The 22,817-nt window shown below is 47.0% G+C and overlaps 1 protein-coding gene across 1 annotated transcript in view; it reads right to left on the reverse strand.

The window, feature by feature from the left end:
* Positions 1–20,090, reverse strand: part of ZNRF3 (zinc and ring finger 3) — a 73,978-nt gene extending 53,888 nt beyond the window's left edge. Inside the window, exons 1-2 of the mRNA XM_044989499.1 lie at positions 19,855–20,090; positions 9,161–9,286 (exon numbers count right to left, since the gene is read on the reverse strand). Coding sequence (XP_044845434.1) covers positions 9,161–9,286; positions 19,855–19,962 — 234 coding nt within the window. The 5' untranslated portion in view covers positions 19,963–20,090. The remainder of the gene's footprint in view (positions 1–9,160; positions 9,287–19,854) is intronic.
* Between the last annotated feature and the right edge of the window lie 2,727 nt (positions 20,091–22,817).

Genomic DNA, 22,817 nt, shown 5'->3' on the forward strand with positions numbered 1-22,817 from the left:
TAGCAAGAAGGGTGAAAAAAAAAAGTTTCCAGGCCTCTTTAGTGTCTTGTTTAAGACTACCAACAACAGGAAGCAATTAGTGACAACTATGGTGGTAGGTTTGTGGGGGGGGGGGGGGGGGTTCACCTTTCTACTGGGAACTGGACTGAGCCCACAGTCATTCCATACAGGCCAAAGAGCGATCAGATGGTAACTAGTATCAGAGGGGTAGCCGTGTTAGTCTGGATCTGTAAAAGCAGCCAAGAGTCTTGTGGCACCTTATAGACTAACAGACATTTGGGAGCATGAGCTTTCGTGGGTGAATGAGCCAGTGATGGACTCCACATGGACTCCTCCTGAGGGTCAAAATGACAGTCTGGACCCATACATAGAATGCTTCCGCCGACGGGCACAGGCAGAAATTGTGGAAAAACAACATTGCTTGCCTCATAACCTAAGTCGTGCAGAACGCAATGCCATCCACAGCCTCAGAAACCACCCTGACATTATAATCAAAGAGGCTGATAAAGGAGGTGCTGTTATCATCATCAACAGGTCTGACTACCAAAAGGAGGCCGCCAGACAACTCTCCAATACCAAATTCTACAGGCCAGTTCCCTCAGATCCCACTGAGGAATACACTAAGAAACTGCGCCATCTACTCAGGACACTCCCTACACTAACACTGGAACAAATCAACATACCCTTAGAGCCCCGACCAGGGTTATTCTATCTACTACCCAAGATCCACAAACCTGGAAATCCTGGACGCCCCATCATCTCGGGCATTGGCACTCTCACTGAAGGACTGTCTGGATATGTGGACTCTCTACTCAGACCCTATGCCACCAGCACTCCCAGTTATCTCCGTGACACCACTGACTTCCTGAGGAAACTACAATGCATTGGTGACCTTCCAGAAAACACCATCCTAGCCACCATGGATGTAGAGGCTCTCTACACAAACATCCCACACACTGATGGAATACAAGCTGTCAGGAACAGTATCCCTGATGATGCCATAGCACAACTGGTTGCTGAGCTCTGTGCCTTTATCCTCACACACAACTATTTCAAATTTGATGACAATATATATCTCCAGATCAGTGGCACCGCTATGGGCACCCGCATGGCCCCACAATATGCCAACATTTTTATGGCTGACCTGGAACAACGCTTCCTCAGCTCTCATCCACTCACGCCCCTTCTCTACCTACGCTACATTGATGACATCTTCATCATCTGGACCCATGGGAAAGACTCTGGAAAAATTCCACCACGATTTCAACAGCTTCCACCCCACCATCAACCTCAGCCTGGACCAATATACACGGGAGGTCCACTTCCTAAACACCACGGTGCAAATAAGTGATGGTCACATTAACACCACCTTATACCGAAAACCTACTGACCACTATGCCTACCTTCATGCCTCCAGCTTCCATCCCGGGCACACCACACGATCCATCGTCTACAGCCAAGCACTGAGGTACAAGCGTATCTGCTCTAACCCCTCAGACAAAGACCAACACCTACAAAATCTCCATCAAGTAGTTTTGAGAATGCAATACCCGCATGAGGAAATAAGGAAACAGATCAACAGAGCCAGACGTGTACCCAGAAGCCTCCTACTGCAAGACAAACCCAAGAAAGAAACCAACAGGACTCCACTGGCCATCACATACAGTCCCCAGCTAAAACCCCTCCAACGCATCATCGGGGATCTACAATCCATCCTGGACAATGATCCCACACTTTCACAGGCCTTGGGTTGCAGGCCAGTCCTCGCCCACAGATAATATGCTTCAGGTTGGCAGGTTCTCACCAGTAACTGCACACCGCACCATAGTAACTCTAGCTCAGGAACCAATCCATGCAACAAACCTCGATGCCAACTCTGTCCACATATCTACACCAGCGACACCATCACAGGACCTAACCAGATCAGCCACACCATCACCGGCTCTTTCACCTGCACGTCCACCAATGTAATATACGCCATCATATGCCAGCAATGCCCCTCTTCTATGTACATCGGCCAAACTGGACAGTCTCTACAGAAAAGGATAAATGGACACAAATCAGATATTAGGAATGGCAATATACAAAAACCTGTAGGAGAACACTTCAACCTCCCTGGCCACACAATAGCAGATCTTAAGGTGGCCATCCTGCAGCAAAAAAACTTCAGGACCAGACTTCAAAGAGAAACTGCTGAGCTTCACTTCATCTGCAAATTTGACACCATCAGCTCAGGATTAAACAAAGACTAAATGGCTTGCCAACTACAAAACCAGTTTCTCCTCTCTTGGTTTTCACACCTCAGCTGCTGGAAGAGGGCCTCATCCTCCCTGATTGAACTAACCTCGTTATCTCTAGCCTGCTTATTGCTTGCTCATATATATACCTGCCCCTGGAAATTTCCACTACATGCATCCGACCAAGTGGGTATTCACCCACGAAAGCTCATGCTCCCGAACATCTGTTAGTCTATAAGGTGCCACAAGACTCTTTGCTGCTTTTACAGATGGTAACTGTGTCACAACCAACCTGCTCAGGATTCACGGTTGTCACTGGTGACATGCAGGTGAAATGCTGTCTGCCAGTCCCAATCCTGGCCACTAGCTACTTATGCAAGGGTTGCCAGCTACATTGCATCCGAGAGTTTCCCACTCATGACTTGAGCCCTACCGTTGCTCAAGGATTATTCTTTTGTGTAGCTGATGGCAAAAAACTCACATGAATCTTTTGATCTTCTTATGGAATGTTCCAACAGACCTCTCTTCTTAAGCTACTACTTTTTTCCTCTGTATCTGCAGACACTTGATGCTTTAATTGTCAGGGGTCTAATTACTTTCTGCATGCAGAAGATGTAGAGACAGGTTCTTTTTGGTTTATCCTGAGGATGTGCGTCTCCTAATTTCATGCTCTCTGGCTGAGATCATTTGTTAGGGATTCAAGAATTTTTTTAGCATTTAACGTAAGTGAAAAACCAGAAGTTAATGTTTTTAGGACCTATTGCTTCTTCCCATATACACAAGTATTAGAGAGACAAGGCAGGTAAGGGAATATCTTTTATTGGACCAGCTTTTGTTGGTGAGAGAGACAAGCTTTCAAGCCACACAAGGCTATTATTCAGGTCTGGGCACTGAGGTTTGTGCGGCTCAAGAGCTTGTCTCTCTCACCAACAGAAGTTGGTCCAATGAAAGATATTAGCTCACTCGCCTTCTCTAATATCCTGGGACCGACACAACTACACTGCATATATAAAAGTATGTTAAGATTTACTTCTCCCATATCACTTTAAACTGAGCCTGATGAATATCACTTCATTCAGATCTCTCTCACTATTTATGTAGATGCCATCTGGTAGCTATTTCCACATTCCATGCTTTGCTTTTTTCTTGCCTCAAATCACTAACGATCCCCTTGTTGGTCTTCTTGCCTCATCCCTTTTTGGCTTACATTCTGTCCAAATTCCATGGGTCATTCGATTTTTCATTGTTCCTTTTTTCATCTCCTGCTCCTTTATTCAGACATCAGCAAATATATACCTGTAAAGTTGCAAAATTATCTTTGACACTTACAGCTGTTCATACTGTTCCATGCACATGTTTACAGAACCTAAGTCATTTATCCTTCCCAGGAAAGTGACCACTATGACCTAGTTTGTTTAAATCTAAATTTTGTTTCTTTTAGTCTGCTATATTCTGGTTTGTACTATCTTTTATGCCCTGGACAGAACCTTAGAATTCATGAAAGCTGCTATACAAGTTATTAGACAGCACAAGCCTTGTTCCAAATCCTTGCAATGCAGAACCCCCAATTGAGTTTACAACAAGACTCTCAGGTTTGTGTCTGCCCTTTGCACATTTCTAACTTTTGAATCTATACTGGATATTGTGTTATGAGAATTGTGTGTAAGATGAAGAGTAGAGAGACTAAATCTGCCAGCACTCAATAAAAAAAGCAGGAATCCTTTAAAACCTGGTTTATGGGAGATCCACTGCATTTCAGATATCAATGTGCTGTGGAAGTGACTTTGTGACTCCACAGCCAAAAAACAAAGCCTTTGAACACTTCTTCCTTGGTGTCTCAGGGTCCAGTGAAAACTAAGCTTGAACAGCAGGGCAATAAAACAATTACCTTTAGTGGATGCCATCTGCAAGATGTTTGGGGGAAGGTGTGACATCAATTGTGAGAAATTAGGATGGGGAGGATCCTCAAATGGCTTAACAAAACACAGTGAACAAGTTGCTTTGGCACAGCTGAAATCAAAAGGTATCTGAAGTTGGGAAGGCATATTCAGGCCCCCACGCTTTCTCTCACTCCCTGAGAGATGGGTGGCTTTACTAGGGCTATCTTCCACACTAAAACAATTAGTCACGGGAAAGGCCATGATAGCAGGTTCGAGCAACGCTCCTGAAATTATTTCAGTCACAGGAATGTCAAGCATGCTCCATCATTGCATCTGCCCGATTTCAGCATCAGCCCTTCAGCATAATGAGAAATAACAATTCACCACAAACCGTAAAACTGTAATGGGCTATAAATGTCAGAGATGTAGAAATAACTGACTGCAAACCAACGTCATTCTATAGTTTAATTACATACATAAATGCACAGAGCAGGAGCATTAAGGTCGTGAAGTCAAGGACTGAAAAGTTAGAAAATGCCAGAATTAAGGTTTTCCATGAAAATTTTAATTCAGCCTCCTTGTGTGCACACATTATGATATCTCCAGTTATATGTTTCTCCCCCTCCCCCACAAGAAGACTCCTGCTTCATTCAGCGCACAGTCTGGATGGTATTGACTCATTATTCAATTTTTTTAATCCTTATTATATGGCTTCAGGCCTTATTTACTGCACACAGGTCAAACCCTGAACTGAATACAGAATTATTAATATCCTCACAGGCTTTTCTATAATGCCCATCACCACAGTGTCTTCACAAACAATTAATATCTCTTCTCAACACTCCTGTAAGGTAAGATATTATTCCCAATTTGCAGATAAGGAATGGAGGCACATAGATTAAAGCCAAAATTGCCTAAAATGTCTCTTATTTGGGTTCCCAACTTAAGATGCCTATGGGGCCAGATTTTTTACTTGTACTTTATATAGTCAAAGCACAGTTGTAGTTATGAGCACTCAGCACTTCCAGAAATCAGACCTCAGTTATCTCAAATCAGACACCCAGAAAATGAGGCCAGCTGTGAAAAGTTTGGTTTAAATAACTTGCTAAGCATCACATAGGAACTCTGTGGCACAGATATGGATAGAATTCAGTGTTCAAGGGTGGCATTAAATTAACTCAGCCACAAGATCATCTTTTCCTCTTTCTACAATACCATCTCCTTCCCAATACACCTTTCAATTCTTCAGCAAATGAGGCGGGGGTTCTATAACCTATAACCTCATCCACTACACAACCCAAGATTCGTTTCCAGAGCACCATCTACCCTATAAACTGAGTGAGGGAGGGGTGCTGTAGCAAAAAGAGTTTTTAATCACATGATCACAATCACAGTTTATACATACAAGGAGCTGAATTAAGGTTGCACAGGCAACCTTAATATTGGCATTTTTAAAAGTTTGAATGAGGCCTGTGGCACCTTTAAAGACTAACAGATGTATTGGAGCATGAGCTTTCGTGGGTGAATACCCACTTCGTCAGATGCATGTAATGGAAATTTTCAGAGGCAGGTATAAATATGCAGGCCAGAATCAGTCTGGAGATAACAAGGTTCGTTGAATCAGGGAGAGTGAGGCTCTCTAACAGTTGAGGTGTGAACACCAAGGGAGGAGAAACTGCTTTTGTAGTTGGCTAGGTGTTCACACCTCAACTGCTAGAAGAGGGCCTCCCCCTCCCTGATTGAACTAACCTCGGTATCTCCAGACTGATTCTTGCCTGCATATTTATACCTGCCTCTGGAAATGTCCACCACATGCGTCTGACAAAGTGGATATTCACCCACGAAAGCTTATGGTCCAATACATCTGTTAGTCTTTAAAGGTGCCACAGGACTCATTTTGCTTTTTACAGATCCAGACTAACACAACTACCCCCTCTGATACTTAAAAGTTTGAGTGCTTGACTTTTCAACCTTAATATAGTTTAATTGTATACAACTTCCTAAATTTATATAAAAAAACAAAAATCAAAATCCTTTTAATCCATATCATGAGCCAACGATGACAGGTACCAGTAGAAGGCTGTTATCCTCTATGAGGCCCTGACACCAGAGGGGGATGAGATTCACACTTTGCTAGTAATTTTCACAGCTATTTGCTAGACAGCAGAGGAATGTTGGGGACTCTGAAATGCTGGTTTTAGTTTCAAGTTCTGGAAAAGAGCATTCTCTAGGGGTTACAGCCCCTTGTGCTCCCATCCCTCAGAGACTGTCCCCAACCAAACCTACTCCTCAAACACTCTGCATTTGAGTCAGGATGCTTTCCCTTTCTCCTCCATGCTGCCTGGGCACCTGCAGAGGGAGCACTGAGAGCACAAAAAAGTTAAGTCTCTGTTCTTACTTCTGGTGTCTTGCACCACATGATCCCAGCACTGCTGGAAGAATCAATGCAAGGAAAGTCCTGCTCAACATCGGGGGGGGAGGGGAGGGGGGGGGAGGGAGGAGAATCGGACCCATCACTGGCTCCATGGGGAGCGCTGGGGGCTGGCGGGGGGGGCCGGCGCCCCCTTGGCCTCCTGCTCCCCAAAGAGCTGCCCCCGTCTCTCCCCCTGCCCCCCATTTAAAAAACCCCCCTTTTTAAAAATAAACTTTTGCACTAAAAAAAAAAAAAAAAAAAAAAAAAAAAAAAAAAATCTACAATCCCGGACTGGAGCATGCTCAGTGCAGACAGAATGTTCAGAGAACTTTGCTCCCAATCCCTAACAAATCTCTACAGATCATGTAGAAATGGTGATTTTCAGAAGCATATAAACACAGCTAAATTTGGTTGTATCTTCACAGGGATGACAAAGGCATCTCTCTGACACCATGGCACCCTCCACAGATCACATTTTGAGTCCTTGATCCAGTTCATGGAAGCACTAGAAGTTCTCAATGAAAAGATTGCAAGAACTTTTTTTAAATGGGCTAAGCTTTCCCCCCCCCCCCCAACCTTGTTCTTGGAAATGCTAAACAGTTTTTGCTGAAACTTTTAAAAAACATTTAGTCTCAAGACAGCCAGTGCTGTAAAACAAGGTCTTATAATGGAAAGCATTAAGCAACCTCAATTAGGTGTCACTTCCAACTGCATCTATAATGTCATCTCTTGTTTAAACATTAGTCTTTGAAAAACACTAATCCTAGAGTATAAATGGTCAAGCAGGACTTTGGCTAGAAGATCAAGAGAGCTGGACACTGAACCAGGATAGCAGAACTGAGGACACGGAGTTTGGAGTCTTCTAGTCCAGCGGTCCCCAACCTTTTTAGCACCAGGGACCTGTTTCGTCCTGCCCCCCAGGGCGGCATTTGCCGGACCCTCCGCAGTCATGCCAGCGGGAGGTCCACCGGCTCCAGTGGAGCTTCCGCAGGCGTGCCTGCGGGAGGTCCACCGGAGCCCCGGGAGCAGTGGACCTCCCGCAGGCACGACTGCGGAGGGAGTGCTCGTCCCGCGGCTCGGGTAGACCTCCCGCAGGCACGCCTGCGGAAGCTCCACTGGGTCTGTTCGCGGCCCGGTTCCTAAGAGGCCGCGGACCGGGGCTTGGGGACCCCTGCTCTAGTCTAAAGTTACCGTCAGAGTAATTCTAGTGCCCCAGCTGCTGCTCAGAGCCTTGCCCAGTGCCAACATGAAGTTAACAGGATGGGTAAATTTTATGACTCCTGTTCAGAATCCTGGTCTGTAGTGAAACTGCCAAGAATCTAGTCGGTTCTATAGTACTGCTGCTGCTGGATTGCTACAGCCCTGAGCTACAGCTGAGTCACTGTAGCTATCTATCCTCTGGAGAGGAGAACTCACAAAAAGTAAATGGTGCAGGGTACAATAGCTCAGACACCCTCACGGAAACAGAGATTGGGGATGGATAGAATAGCAAAAGACCCTCCTGCTTTTCTAGTAGCCAGGAGGGTGGAGAAGCAGCAAAGAAACTCTCTACCTCTGGTGAAAGTCAAAGATATCTTCCCTCCACAACCCAAATAATCCAGAGGCCCTGGTCTTGGGGGGGGGGGGGAAGGAGGAAGAGGAAAGGGTTCCCCCACTTTCCATCTGCCAGAGGAGGCTGGGAAAGCAGCTAGTAGCAAAAGACTGGTACAAGAGACAGTCCCTGGGCCCTGCTCAGGGACATAAACCTCCCAGTACCCTACCCACTCCCTAGCAGTAGAGTGCTGGACTTTTCACCAGGACATTGCCCCAGGTCTTTTCTGGTCCCTCCCTCCCTCTTTCATATTAACCCCCAGATAGTACATATCTGCTAAATTTTTCCATGCCTTATGTCTTCACAAAACTCTCAAAAAAGAGCTCAATATATTTAGTTTAACAAAGAGAAGGGTAAGTGGTGACTTGATTACAGTCTGTAAGATCCTACATGGGGAAGAAATATTTAATAAGCTCTTCAGTCTAGCCGAGAAAGCTCTAACGTGATCCAATGGCTGGAAGTTGAAGCTAGACAAATTCAGACTGGAAATAAGGCATACATTGACAACAGTGAGAGTAATTAACCATTGGAACAATTTACCAAGGGTCATGGTGGATTCTCCAAAACTGACAATTTTTGAAATAAGAGGGGATATTTTTTCTAAAGATCTGCTCCAGGAATTTTGGGAAAGTTTTATGACCTGTGTTATACAGCAGGTCAGACTAAGTGATCACAATAGTCCCTTCTGACCTTGGAATCCATGAATCTCCCCATTCTGCCCCAGTTTATGCACCCCCCGCATAACCACAATGAGACCACCACCAGCAGAGCACAATACTTTGCTGAAACTCCTCCTTGAGCTAAATGGCCTACTTTGCCCAAATCTTTCCTCTCCCCCAGCCATTTTTCATACCTTAGATGCCCTTTTTCAAGCTTGGTACAAGTGCCATATCCCATGGGAAACCTTAGAAAGGATCTGTTTGGGGAACAAAGTTTCCTCCAGTTTTTCTCATTTGTCACAAGAGGGGACTATCCCCTTCTAGAAACAGCGTTGCAAGCTCCATTTATCCAAAATATTGGTGGTCATTTTCCCTCTTACCTTGCCCAGAACAGTGAGGCATGGTTTAGGCTCCAACTCAGGCTGTTCCAGTTTCACCACTCCTACCCAGCCATATTCATACAAATCCTCTTCATCATTGCTATTACACAGTCCCAGTGGATGCATCTGAAACAGAACAAGGGGAGATGAGAAGTTGGTAAAGGCGTTAACCAAAACATTAACATGAAAACAAGACAGTGTTCATTATGATGGAAGTAACAAAATATTCTACTGGTGGCCTAAATACAGAGCATAGTATATTTATCAGTCAAAAACACACTAAACAGAGAAATATCTGCTTGCTGTTCAGACAGTGGCATGTCAGAAAAAGTGAGAGAAGTTCCATAATTCATTGATGTCCCATCACTTCAAATTGCTGATATACGTCCCATTATACATTAAGGGACCAGTCTCTTCCTTTAAAGATAGAAGGTAAAGGTCACTAAGCATCTTTTAAAAGGCATCTAGAGTTAGGCTCCTGATCTTGAGACTGGAACAGACACCACCAACTAGACTGAAAGGAGGAGGCAGCCAATCACTGAGTGCTTGAGTACACTAGTGGAAAGTCCTCTCCATTTCAATGCAGTGGCAGCCTCTGCATAACTATATCAGAGAACCTAAGAGTATGGTTTTGTGGGGGGCAACATCGTAACCTGGTGCTGAGCTCTGACTAGGATTTAATATTTGCAGTACAGTAGCCCCCAAAGACCTGCATCAGAATCAGGAACCCACTGTGTGATGTGCTAGAAATTCCCATCTGGACTCCTCTGCAGCCTGGGTCAGTCACCCAACCACTCTGACTCACTTTCTATCTCTGCAAAACAAGAGACCACCACTATTCTTCCTAAGGGGTGGTGTGGTGGTTGGTGGTGGAGTTAATACTTATGAAGCCCCTTTGAAGATGAAAATGCTGTTTTAGTGCTAAATATTTTTATTGGAGTCCTTACACTTCTGATCTCAATTGTGATTTGACAGAGCTCAGATTTGCCAGTAACAGATGGACTAGAAACCAGTGGTGCAAAACAGTTAGGAAGCCAAAAGCAGGAAAACACTCCAAATGAAGATTGATAGTGTCAGACAAATCAGAAATTACTTTGATCTTAAAATGTTATTCCAGTCTAGAGTTTTCCTCAAACAGGGAGCAGCCCAGCACAGTCCTCTCCTTGAGGAAGGGCAATGAAGAATGAATATACCCATGGGGCACAGCAACAGTAACCCAGAGCATTTGCATTGACAAACATACAGAAAAATACTCCCAGACCAAAAAAACAAACAAAAAGACTATCATTGCAATAGTGCCCAAACCCCTCGGCTAGGATCGGGGCCCATTGTACTAGGTATGGTACCGAGATACTGTCTCTGCCCCAAACAATTAATTACCTAATTTGAAAAGAGACCCAGCTAGACAGTGTAAACCAGGATCATAAAAATAAAATCCCGGCAGTTAACACAGGTCAGATAATACACAAGATGACGGTCCCAGGTCATCTGAAAGAGATAGCTCCTGTAATGCAAAGGCAGGTGCAAATGTGTGTATTGGGGGGGTCACCCAAAGAGGGCAGAGTTAAGGTTGCATGGCATGTACTTGAACTCCTCCCCAGCACATAAGCTTGTCTTGATGTCTTGTGAGATCTGCAACTTTCACACCCTGCAGGCAAATTTTACCACATGGTTCTCCCAGTCATCACAAACCCAACTATCTATAGTCTAATAATCAAATCCCCATCACTATTACCTGGCTCTTCCTAACAATGGGTTCCCACGTCAGTCTGAGAGGATATCATGACATCATCTGGAGGGCGGATCCCAACTATAGGATTGTTTCCCTCTACTCCAGCTTGATATTATTCTTCCCCGAGACTTTCATCCTCCTTAGCAGCACGGAGGCTGTCAGACTGGGTGTGGGACCATTCTACCACATCCCTGAAAGTCTCGGCTAAGTACCTCACATATGTTAGTGGCTGTTATAAAGAAAATGGTGATCTATTATTCTCCACATCCACCACACTAGGACAAGCAGTAATAGGCTTCATCTGCAGCAAGGAAGATTTAGAAAGTTTTTCCTAATATCTAAACTATAAAGACAGTTAAGCTCTGGAACACGCTTACAAGGGAGGTTGTGGAATCCCCATCACTAAGTTTTTAAGAACAAGTTGGACAAACATGTCAGGGATGGTCTAGGTTTATCTGGTCCTGCCTGAGTGCACGGGGCTGGATTTAAGGACTTCAAGGCCCCTTCCAGCCCAATAACTCTATGCATCTCTTTCCTTTGATCACACACATGGGAGTCAGGGACAGGGGCTCACACACACTTCTAGCGAGAGGCACAGCCCCTGAGATCACCTCATATCACAAAATCACAGCTCTGACAAGCTGCTCCAACTAATCCCTCCACTATTCATACAGCTACATATAATATATTAATTGTAATTGGAGTGCATGCAGATAATCCCCAGAGGCTCCAGCCAACTCCAACAGGGCAGAGTTAAGGTTGCATGGGTGTGTACTGTAACTCTGTATTTCCTAGTTTTTAGAAGTCTGTGTTTTGCTGAACTTAATGTTCTAGAAGGGCACAAAATACCACTGACTACCTTAACTCTGCATTAACAAAAGTTTTTTTGTGAGTGAATATAGTGCTATAGTTACACCCTCTTCCTGTACAGCAAAACAAACACTATAGCTATTTGACACTACCAATGACTTGGAAGAATAGTGTAGGGCCATGATCTGATCCTTGCAGGACACCACTAGAAATGCACCCATTCAGTGACGATCCCCAGTTCACAAGTTACATTTTAAGACCTGTCAGTTAGCCAGTTCAAAGCAAGTCTACCCCAAACAGTAGCTGGAACATCTATGCACTGCTGGGAGCCCTAGTGCAGGAGATGTGTTATAGGTGTGACAGAGCAGCCACTCAGGAGCTAAAGCACCAAATTTTTCAGCATAGAACAGACTTTTAGTGGGATAGTGAAGATTCTCATCTTCTGAAAAGTAAAGGAGTGTCTCCCTAACAAAAACATTTATAATGGGAGGAGGAGAAGAAAGAGGTAAATCCCTTATCACAGTCTTTGTTTAATCCTGAGCTGATGGTTCAGGACCAGACTTCAAAGAGAAACTGCTGAGCTTCAGTTCACTTGCAAAATTTGACACCATCAGCTCTGGATTAAACAAAAACTGTGAATGGCTCGTCAACTACAAAGGCAGTTTCTCCTCCCTTGGTGTTCACACCTCAACTGCTAGAAGAGGGCCTCATTAAACTAACCTCGTTATCTCCAGACTGATTCTGGCCTGCATATTTATACCTGCCTCTGGAAATTTCCATTACATGCATCTGACGAAGTGGGTATTCACCCACGAAAGCTCATGCTCCAATACATCTGTTAGTCTATAAGGTGCCACAGGACTCTTTGTTGCTTGAATCTAGAAAGGAGTCTCAGGACATTTTTCAATATGAAAGAGAATTTGGTATCAGCAAGGTACAAGCTGTGGTGAAAGATTCTCAGTTCTTAGGGTATGGCTACACTGGCGATTTGCAGCGCTGGAAAGCCTCCACCAGCGCTGCAATTAGTAAGTGGCCACACCTGCAAGGCACTTCCAGCGCTGCAACTCCCTGGCTGCAGCGCTGGCCGTACACCCCTCTCGGCATGGGGAATAAGGATTCCAGCGCTGGTGCTGCAGTGCTGGTCATCAAGTGTGGCCACACACCAGCGCTGTGATTGGCCTCCAGGGTATAAGGATGTATCCCAGAATGCCTGTTCAGCCACTCTGCTCATCAGGTCAGACTACTTCCCTGGCCTCAGGTGACCCGCCCTTTAAATGCCCCGGGAATTTTAAAAATCCCCTTCCTGTTTGCTCAGCCAGGTATGGAATGCAATCAGTGCATCTTTACAGGTGACCATGCCTCCACGTGGCAAACGAGCCCCAGCATGGAGCAATGGCGAGCTGATGGACCTCAGTGTTTGGGGGGAGGAATCTGTGCAGGCACAGCTGCGCTCTAGCCGTAAGAATTATGATACCTTTGCCCAGGTATCGAGAGCCATGCTGGAAAGGGGCCATGAGCGTGACGCGGTGCAGTGCAGGGTAAAAGTAAAGGAGCTGCGGAGTGCCTATTGCAAAGCACGCGAGGGAAACCGCAGATCCGGCAGTGCCCCCACGACCTGCCGGTTTTACAAGGAGCTGGATGCGATTTATGGGGGTGACCCCTCTGTAAATCCAAGGACCACGATGGACAGTTCAGAGCCGGTAGAGGAGGGGGAGGGGGAGGCAGACAGTGAGGCTACTGTGGTGGGGGAAGACACCCCGGAGGAGGCATGCAGTCAGGAGCTCTTCTCAAGCCAGGAGAAAGCTAGCCAGTCGCAGCCCCTGGAACTTGGTGCAGAAGAATCACAGGAGCAGGTCCCAGGTAAGCAGCTTTTATTGCAATGCAAAAGGTTTTGGGAGAGGAGGGGGGATGGTATGGCTGGATGCCTGCATGCCTAGACATGGAATATCCCATTGATGTGGTCTATCATGTCGCAGTAATCTGCCTCTGTAATCTCTTCAAAAGTTTCTGCAAGAGCATAGGCAATTCGCGTGACCAAGTTTAAAGGGAGAGCCATTGTGGTCCCTGTCCCATTCAGGCTAACACGTCCACGCCACTGTTCCAGGAGGGGAGGGGGAACCATGCTTGCACAGAGGCAAGCCGCATATGGGCCAGGGCGGAATCCGCATTGTTGTAGGAGACCCTCCCTTGCTTCTTTGGTAACCCGCAGAAGGGAGATATCTTCAAGTATTAACTCCTGTGGGAAATGGAGGGAGTGTTTCAGTGCTGGTTTCCCCAACTGCATAGCGCGGAAGGCAGGAACCCCAGGGTTAACAAAGCCCCAAAACAGGCAGCCTAGCCATGAAGCAGGAAGCACCCTGCTCGAGCAGACCGCGGAAGGAAACCCCAGGGTTAATTCCTGAGGGACATGGCACTGCTGCGTTTAACAAAGCCCCAAAACAAGCAGCCTAGCCATGAAGCAGGAAGCACCCTGCTCGAGCAGACCGCGGAAGGAAACCCCAGGGTTAATTCCTGAGGGACATGGCACTGCTGCGTTTAACAAAGCCCCAAAACAAGCAGCCTAGCCATGAAGCAGGAAGCACCCTGCTCGAGCAGACCGCGGAAGGAAACCCCAGGGTTAATTACCATTACCATTTCTAGGAGGCTGTGAATTCTCTAGCAGTTGCTGAAATGTGTGAGGAATGCTTGTGAGACTTTAAAATAACTTCAGATTATACACAATGGAAGCTCTCTTAAAATGTATCATTTGCTGTATTTTTACAGTGACCTTGAGTAGTCCTGGCCCGGTCTTATCAGTGACTGAAAGAAAGCTTCAAAACCTGAGGAGAAAACCTAACAAAAGCAAAGAAGAATTGGTGAAGGCAGTTATGAACCAGTGTGCAACAGAGAATAAAAATGTGCAGGAATGGAGAGAAAAGATGCATCACTGGAGGCAAACAGAAAGCAGGAGAAAGGCGTTGACGCTGAAGAAAACCACGAGGCAGCTTATAAACCTCATTGCGCGCCAAACAGACTGTATGCAGTCAATGGTAGCAATGCAGGCAGAGCACTACCGTGCCAAACCCCCACCCTCCCAAACCTCTTTCCCCTATGCACCAATGTCAGCTCCAAGTCCCGTTCCCCAGCATCCAGGTTCTTACCTACACCATCAACAGCTGCCCCCGACACCTGTACGGTCACCTATGAGCCCAGAGAACTACGACCCTTACCCTCTGCACTCAACCCCCATCACCATGCAACAGTACAATCCTGAGGTGCACAGCACTCCTGGCAGTACATATGCAAAACTATGAATGTACAGTTCAACAACCAACCCCCCTGCCCGTGTACTTCCTTTTTTTTAAAATAAATGATTTCTTTGATTATGAATCAGTTTTTATTATTGCATAAAGTGAAAGATAACAAACCCCAATGAAAACACAGGTAACAAACATCAAGGAAAACACAGGCACTTAAAAGCACTGTAACCAGTGCACGTCACTCCTGGTCAAGGCAAAAAAACATTACTGTTGGCTTTCAGCCTCAAATTTCTCCCTCAAGGCATCCCTAATCCTTGTTGCCCTGTGGTGGGCGTCTCTAGTAGCCCTGCTGTCTGGCTGTGCAAATTCAGCCTCCAGGACTTGCACCTCGTTGGTCCATGCCTGGCTGAATGTTTCACCCTTCCCTTCACAAATATTATGGAGGGTACAGCACGCGGATATAACCGCAGGGATGCTGCTTTCCCCCAAGTCTAGCTTCCCATAAAGCGCCCGCCAGCGCCCCTTTAAACGGCCAAAAGCACACTCCACAGTCATTCGGCATCGGCTCAGCCTGTAGTTGAAACGGTCCTGGCTCCTGTTCAGCTTCCCTGTATATGGTTTCATGAGCCAAGGCATTAATGGGTAAGCGGGGTCCCCAAGGATCACAATGGGCATTTCAACGTCCCTTACTGTGATCTTTCGGTCTGGGAAAAATGTACCTTCCTGCATCTTCCTGAACAGGCCACTGTTCCGAAAGATGCGTGCATCATGCACTTTTCCAGGCCAGCCTGTGTAAATATCAATGAAACGCCCACGGTGATCCACAAGTGCCTAGAGAACCATAGAGAAATACCCCTTGCGATTAATGTACTCATAGGCTAGGTGGGGTGGTGCCAGAATAGGAATATGCGTCCCATCTATTGCCCCTCCACAGTTAGGGAAACCCATTTCTGAAAAGCCATCCACAATGTCCTGCACGTTCCCCACAGTCACGGTTCTCCTTAGCAGGATGCGATTAATGGCCCTGCAAACTTGCATCAACACGATTCCAACGGTCGACTTTCCCACCCCAAACTGGTTCCCGACCGACCGGTAGCTGTCTGGAGTTGCCAGCTTCCAGATTGCAATAGCCACCCGCTTTTCCACCGTCAGGGCAGCTCTCAATCTTGTGTCCTTGCGCCGCAGGGTGGGGGCGAGCTCAGCACACAGTCCCATGAAAGTGGCTTTTCTCATACGAAAGTTCTGCAGCCACTGCTCGTCATCCCAGACTTCCATGACAATGTGATCCCACCACTCACTGCTTGTCTCACGAGCCCAAAAGCGGCGTTCCACGGTGCTGAGCATTTCCGTTACCGCCACAAGCAATTTCATGTCACCCGCTTTAGGCAAATCCATATCATCATCGGACTCCTCACTGTCACTTTGGAGCTGAAGGAGGAATAGCTCAACTGCCAAACGTGATGTGCTGGCGACAGTCAGCAGCAAATTCCTCAGCAGCTCAGGCTCCATTTCACAGCGTGCTGAACTCACAATGGCAAGAAACGTGGACGGCGAAACTGTGACTGCTGGGAAGTGAAGCGATGCACCACGGGGCGTTGGAACAGGAAGCGGAATGACCCACACACTTCCTTCCCCTTCCCACAATACTCAGCGCCAAAACGGCGCCAAAACGGGATGAGGTGCTCTGTGGGATAGCTGCCCACAATGCACCTCTCAGTACAGCGCTGGAAATGCTGCCAATGTGGCCACACTGCAGCGCTGGTAGCTGTCAGTGTGGCCACACTGCAGCGCTGGCCCTGCACAGCTGGATGACCAGCGCTGCAAACTACCAGCGCTGCAAACCGTAAGTGTAGCCATACCCTTATATGTAAATGGGAAGCATACTGACAAGTTAACTACAGCTCCAAGACGAAACTGTTACCATACTAAACAAAAATCATGGGTATTGGAAGGGGCAGATTCTGACTCCGAACTGAGATCAAGAAACCTAACATCCCAAATGCTACATACTTATAGGAACAACAGCATGTTGAATTTATTCTGAATAGGGCATGTAATATGAACTCCTCGTAAACATGTTTATACAGCTAGGAGATATTTTCAGTAGAAGACATTAGAACTTCTGAAGCCCAGAACTAGAATATGTCTGGGAGTGACAAAGTCCCTACACATTTTTTTTTTGGCAGAGGTGGGGGATGGGAAAGGGGGAATTACACAGAAGAAAGAAAACAGTTTACCAGAAGATGAATGCAGCAGTCAGTGCTTTCATGTAGCAGGGATCCAGAGGAATCTGCATGGAAGACTATTGACGTTCCATCAGCCAAAGCTGCAGACACTGGAGGGATGAAAGGGAGTGTTTCCCCAAATTTTACCCTCCTATGCAGCAGGGCTAATGCAACTGGCTCTGTGGATGAGGGGAAAGCGGTGGACATGTTATTCCTTTAACTTGCCAGCAAGAATACTGTGGGAGACCGTATCAAAAGCTTTGCTAAAGTACAGTATGGACTGGAAAAAAAAAAAAGTATCATTAAGGTTAAAACCCTCCTAGTGAGAAAGTTGGACTATAAAGTGGATAGAAAGCTGGCTAGATCGAGCTCAACAGGTAGTGATCAATGGCTCCAGGTCTAGCTGGCAGCCGGTATCAAGCGGAGTGCCCCAAGGGTTGGTCCTGCGGCCGGTTTTGTTCAATGTCTTCATTAATGATCTGGAGGATGGCGTGGACCGCACTCTCAGCAAGTTTGCAGATGACATTAAACTACAAGGAGTGGTAGATACGCTGGATGATAGGGATAGTATACAGCAGGACCTAGACAAATTAGAGGATTGGGCCCAAAGAAATCTGATGAGGTTCAACAAGGACAAGTGCAGAGTCCTGCACCTAGGACGGAAGAATCCCATTCACTGCTACAGACTAGAGACTGAATGGCTAGGCAACAGTTCTGCAGAAAAGGACCTAGGGATTACAGTGACGAGACGCTGGATATGAGTCAACAGTGTGCCCTTGTTGCCAAGAAGGCTAACAGCATTTTGGGCTGTATAAGTAGGGGCATTGCCAGCAGATCGAGGGACATGATCATTCCCCTCTATTAGGCATTGGTGAGGCCTCAGCTGGAGTCGTGTGTCCATTTTTGGGCCCCAGACTACAAGAAGGATGTGGAAAAATTGGGAGAAAAAAAAAAGTCCAGCGGAGGGCAACAAAAGTTATTAGGGGGCTAGAGCACATGACTTATGAGGAGAGGCTGAGGGAACTGGGATTGTTTAGTGTGCAGAAGAGAAGAATGAGGGGGGATTTGATAGCTGCTTTCAACTACCAAAGAGGATGGATCTAACTGTTCTCGGTGGTACCAGATGACAGAACAAGGAGTAATGGTCTCAAGTTGCAGTGGGAGAAGTTTAGGTTGGCTATTAAGAAAAACTCTCTCACTAGGAGGGTGGTGAAGCACTGGAATGGGTTACCTAGGCAGGTTGTGGAATCTCCTTCCTTAGAGGTTTTTAAGGTCAGGCTTGATGAAGTCCTGGCTGGGATGATTTAGTTGGGGATTGGTCCTGCTTTGAGCAGGGGGTTGGACTAGATGACCTCCTGAGGTCCCTTCCAACCCTGATAGTCTATGATTCTTAATTCCTGGTTGCCTCCCTGCTGCACAGAGTTTTTAATGTGTTTGCACCACTGGTGGCATCTTACAGAGATCTATAAACCACAGTGTGAATCATAGATACTAAGGCATCTAAACCTTAAAAAAAAAAAAAAAAAAAAAAAGAGTTAGCTGCTGCTATAGCAGTGATAATATCTATAGAAACAAAGTGAGGGTATTTTTATTTATAGGGTTTTATATGATGATCACCCTAGTATCTTACTGTACGTTTTAACCTTAATGATACTTTTTTTTTTTAATTTCAATGTACTTCATGATTGGTAATTTCTAACTTTCCCTCACTTCTCCACCATCCTCTTTGCCTCCTGCTTCTGAGTCCTCAGATGCATCCAACACCCCTTTGTCACATCTTTCAGCTCCTGCTTTCACTCAACTGTCATTTGAGCATCTCATAACTATCCTTCACCACGGTGACTCACCTCTCACTTGACTGCTCAACTAATTTCCACTGATTTTATGAGTTCCCATTTATGCTGCCTAAATCTTGTCCCATCTGCCACTCACTCATAGGTCTCCTCAAACCCATCTCCTGCATTGTAGTGTGTACTCTCCTCCTCCCTCCATCCATCCCCCCTTGGCTCCAGTTCCACTTGCTTATCAACAGTTTCCACCAGCTCTACCTAGTGCTCTTCCCTTCTCCACCCCAATCGCCTTCCCACCAATACAAGCACAAATCCAGATCCCATATCTGCATCTCCCCCTTCCTTCTCCTAGCATCTAGTTGACAACTGGCCCAACCCTGGCCTTCCCTCCATCCGCATCCTCTACACCTCTCATATCTGCCCGTCACCCCTCTTGTGCCAAGATTCCTAACCTCATGCCCATCTCCTTCGGTGATGGGGTGTACTTACCCCGCTGTGTCCCTGCAGGGTTAACCATACTCTGTAGGCCAAGAGGCCATGCCCTCTTGCCCTTGCTGGGCATACTCCAACTGGAGGCAGACCATTAAAAAAAAAAAAGGGTAGCCCAACTCAGACTGGGAAGGAGAGCAGACGTGTTGCAGGCACCTGCCCAGAAGCTATCAGAGCCCCATGCCACAGAAACCAGCCACACCAAGACCCCGGTGAGTACCCAGCTCTCTGTTGAGGCCCATGGGGGAAAGTAGTCACTGGAAATCTTGCCTGCCTAGCACCCCAAGGAGACTGAGGACCTACACACTATGGAGCAGGAAGACAGGGTAAGAAGTAGTCCAGTGGAACCAGACATTGATCCAAGGGGGTACCGGGAGCGGACTCTGTGTTTTGGTATGATCCTACTGACCTGACCCAGTGACTGATCGAGCCCTTGGCTGGGACAGGTGGAGTAGGGTGGGCGCGGGTTCCCACCCCTGGCTGCCAGCCCCACCACTGGGTGGTGGCATGCTCGCATTTGGCCACAAGGCGCAAGCTTGTTGCTGACTTGCCCCAGCCAGGAAGCTGTGGGACCCTAAACAGTGAGGGTTCCCTGGCCAGCCCTACTGACTCTGAGCACTAGGCCATTCTGCCTTGTGCTTAAGGGCAGCCACCTTGACCCCGACACCAACACCCCATGATAGGACATACTCACCCTATGACAACTGGCAGAGAACACAGGCAACAATCAGAACCTGCTGAAAGTTCCACACCAAAGAGGGCCAGAGACAAAACCTTCCCACCCCGCATTCTGGTTTGTTAAAGATGGAGACAGAAAAAGTTTTGAAATGGCTACTGGAAAGTCAGCAACAGGCAGTGCAGGAGCAGGAGCAGGCGTAGCTGCTACAACAGATGGCCATGCAGCAGCAGCTGGCCCAGAGCAACAAGAGCAGTGGCAGCAGCTGGTATGGGAGATGGTCGCCCAGCAGCAGGAATGCCTGGTACAGAAGATGGTGACGCTGCTGCGACCAACCACCTCACCTGCCCTGGTGCAATGAGCTGATCGGGGCCCAAGTGGAGGAAACTGTCACACTGGAGCAATTCACCCAGATCCTCCCTAGTGGGGGGGAAGGAGTGGGTCCAGGGACATTGCCTAGCTACCCTCGCAGAGGCCATTTCCTTAATGGAGGAATACCTGAATGCCAAAGGGTCTGAGACGTGAGTCCATAATCTGGAGAGCCTAGGGAGCTGGGGTCAACTGGTGGATTGGGGGCACGCAGTTCCGAGATAGGGAGTCCTCGGGACCAACCCAGGCCATCAGCAACTGTATGAACACCAGCAAGGAGGCATGAACACCGCGGGCGTGGGGGGGTGGATCTGCCTGGAGGGACCTGCTGTCTTGAGATTGGAACCACTGGCCGGGGGGCCCTGGCCATTGTAGCTATGGCCAAATGTAGGTGGCCAGCCTCCAGGCAAGAAAAAGGGCCCAGCTACACTCCTGGTATCCCTGTGGGTGAATGGCAGGGAACTACTGGGCAACAAAGGCCCGGACGGCTCGGGAAAAGGTCCCTCCATCCAGCCAGAGACACTGATACACACCCCCACAGGCAGAGGTGCCAGTGGAGGCTGACTGGGGCTGGCTGGACATTGACGGAGACTTCCTGAGGAAGCAGAGGGACCCAAGTCTGAGCTGAGCCTGGGAACACATGGCAGACCCCAAGCAGGAAGATGATGCTGGCAAACAACCACCTCAAGCACCCCAATTCAAGGTGCATGATGATTGCCTCTGCCAGCTGGCTAAGGAACCTCAAACTCAGGAAGAATTCCCGCAATGGCTGGTCCTGCAGAGGTTCCAGCACAGCTTACTATGCCTAATGCACTCAATGCCCTGGGCAGGACACTCGGGAAGTGAGAAGACCCTGCAAGAGGTGGCAGGGAGAATTTCTGGTCAGGTATCTAAGGTGAAGTTTGGGACTTCTGCACCTCCTGCCCTGAGCACCAACATGGGGTCCACTTTGAGTGGATTGGTATGGACCTGATGGGGCCTCTGGAGAAGAGTGAGTTGAGTGCCAGTATATCCTCAGTGGTAGATTATGTGCCCCATACCCCAAGGCCATGTCATTGCAGATGGCCATGGCCCCCCATCATAGCTGCCGAGCTCCTAAAAATCTTCACCTGGGTAGGAATACTCAGGAAGATAATAATTGACCAGGGGACCAATGTCTCAAATTAATGGTAGAGCTGTCCCAGTTATTAAACATTTTGGATCATTAGGTCACACTGCCCTGCATAGAAGGGTAGCCCTATTGACTCTGGCTATTAGGCCATGCTGCCCTGCACAGGAGAGTAGCTACCTTGACCCTGACCTGACACCCCATGAGGGGGTGTATTTACCCTACGACACACTCCCTGTGTCTTGCTGCCTCTGGAATACTCACTTCTCTCTAAAAAGGGCCACAGCCTTCTGTAACCTGTTCATATCCTGTTCCTGCATGCTCCTGGTGCTCACAAAGACCTGGATCCCTCCATCTGATGAGGCTTCTGCAGCTGCCTTCTCTCATGGAGATCTCTCCTCTCACCCCCACTCTGCCCTAGATGAGGCTGTGGCAAGAAATTGGACTCCTTAACAGGGAAGGAGAGCTAACAACAAATTACACCAATAAGTCATAAGTGTTTAATGCATATTTTGCTTTAGTCTTCATGCTAAAAAAATAAAAATAAAAAATAATAAAAAAAAAGCGCGCACACACACACAACTGTGACCAGATGCTTAACCAAACATTAACAACAAGGGGGAAGGAAAAGAACAGGGAAAGAACTGGTTAAAGAATATTTAGATAAGCTAGATGTATTCATGTTGGCAGGGCCTGATGAAATTCACCTCAGAGTATAAGAGCAGGAAAAGACCTCCCAGTCTAAAAAAATATAATGGCTGGACATCGTCACACTCCTGTCCATCACAGGCAACCTGTCATGAAGGACAGAACATTAGGGAGGCGCATAATGCATCTGAGGGCCTCTATGTTGTCCAAGTGACAGCATGAGAACTAAACATGATAATGTGTAAATTAAATACAAAACCTGTTTTAAAAAAGAAGTTCTCTCAGTGTAAGAAAGATATACAGCCATAGCATCTCCCATGTACATCAGCAGCAAGATTTTAACCTGGATCTTCAGGTTCTCCAGCTCAGACCCCTACCCACTTAAGCCACCAAGAGGAGGATGAGATGAGAAATCCTAGATTCTGTCCCTAAGAAGGGAGTGTGGTTCAGTGCCTAGAGACAGCTAGTCAAAACTGGAATGACGACTCTGAAAAGCAATGTGGCTGACTGGATAAGTTTTAAGTCTGCCTTGTTAGAGACCTGGGCTCTGTTTCTCACTGTGCATACAATG

Source organism: Mauremys mutica, chromosome 16 (genome assembly GCF_020497125.1).
Source record: "Mauremys mutica isolate MM-2020 ecotype Southern chromosome 16, ASM2049712v1, whole genome shotgun sequence".
Classification (NCBI taxonomy): domain Eukaryota; kingdom Metazoa; phylum Chordata; order Testudines; family Geoemydidae; genus Mauremys; species Mauremys mutica.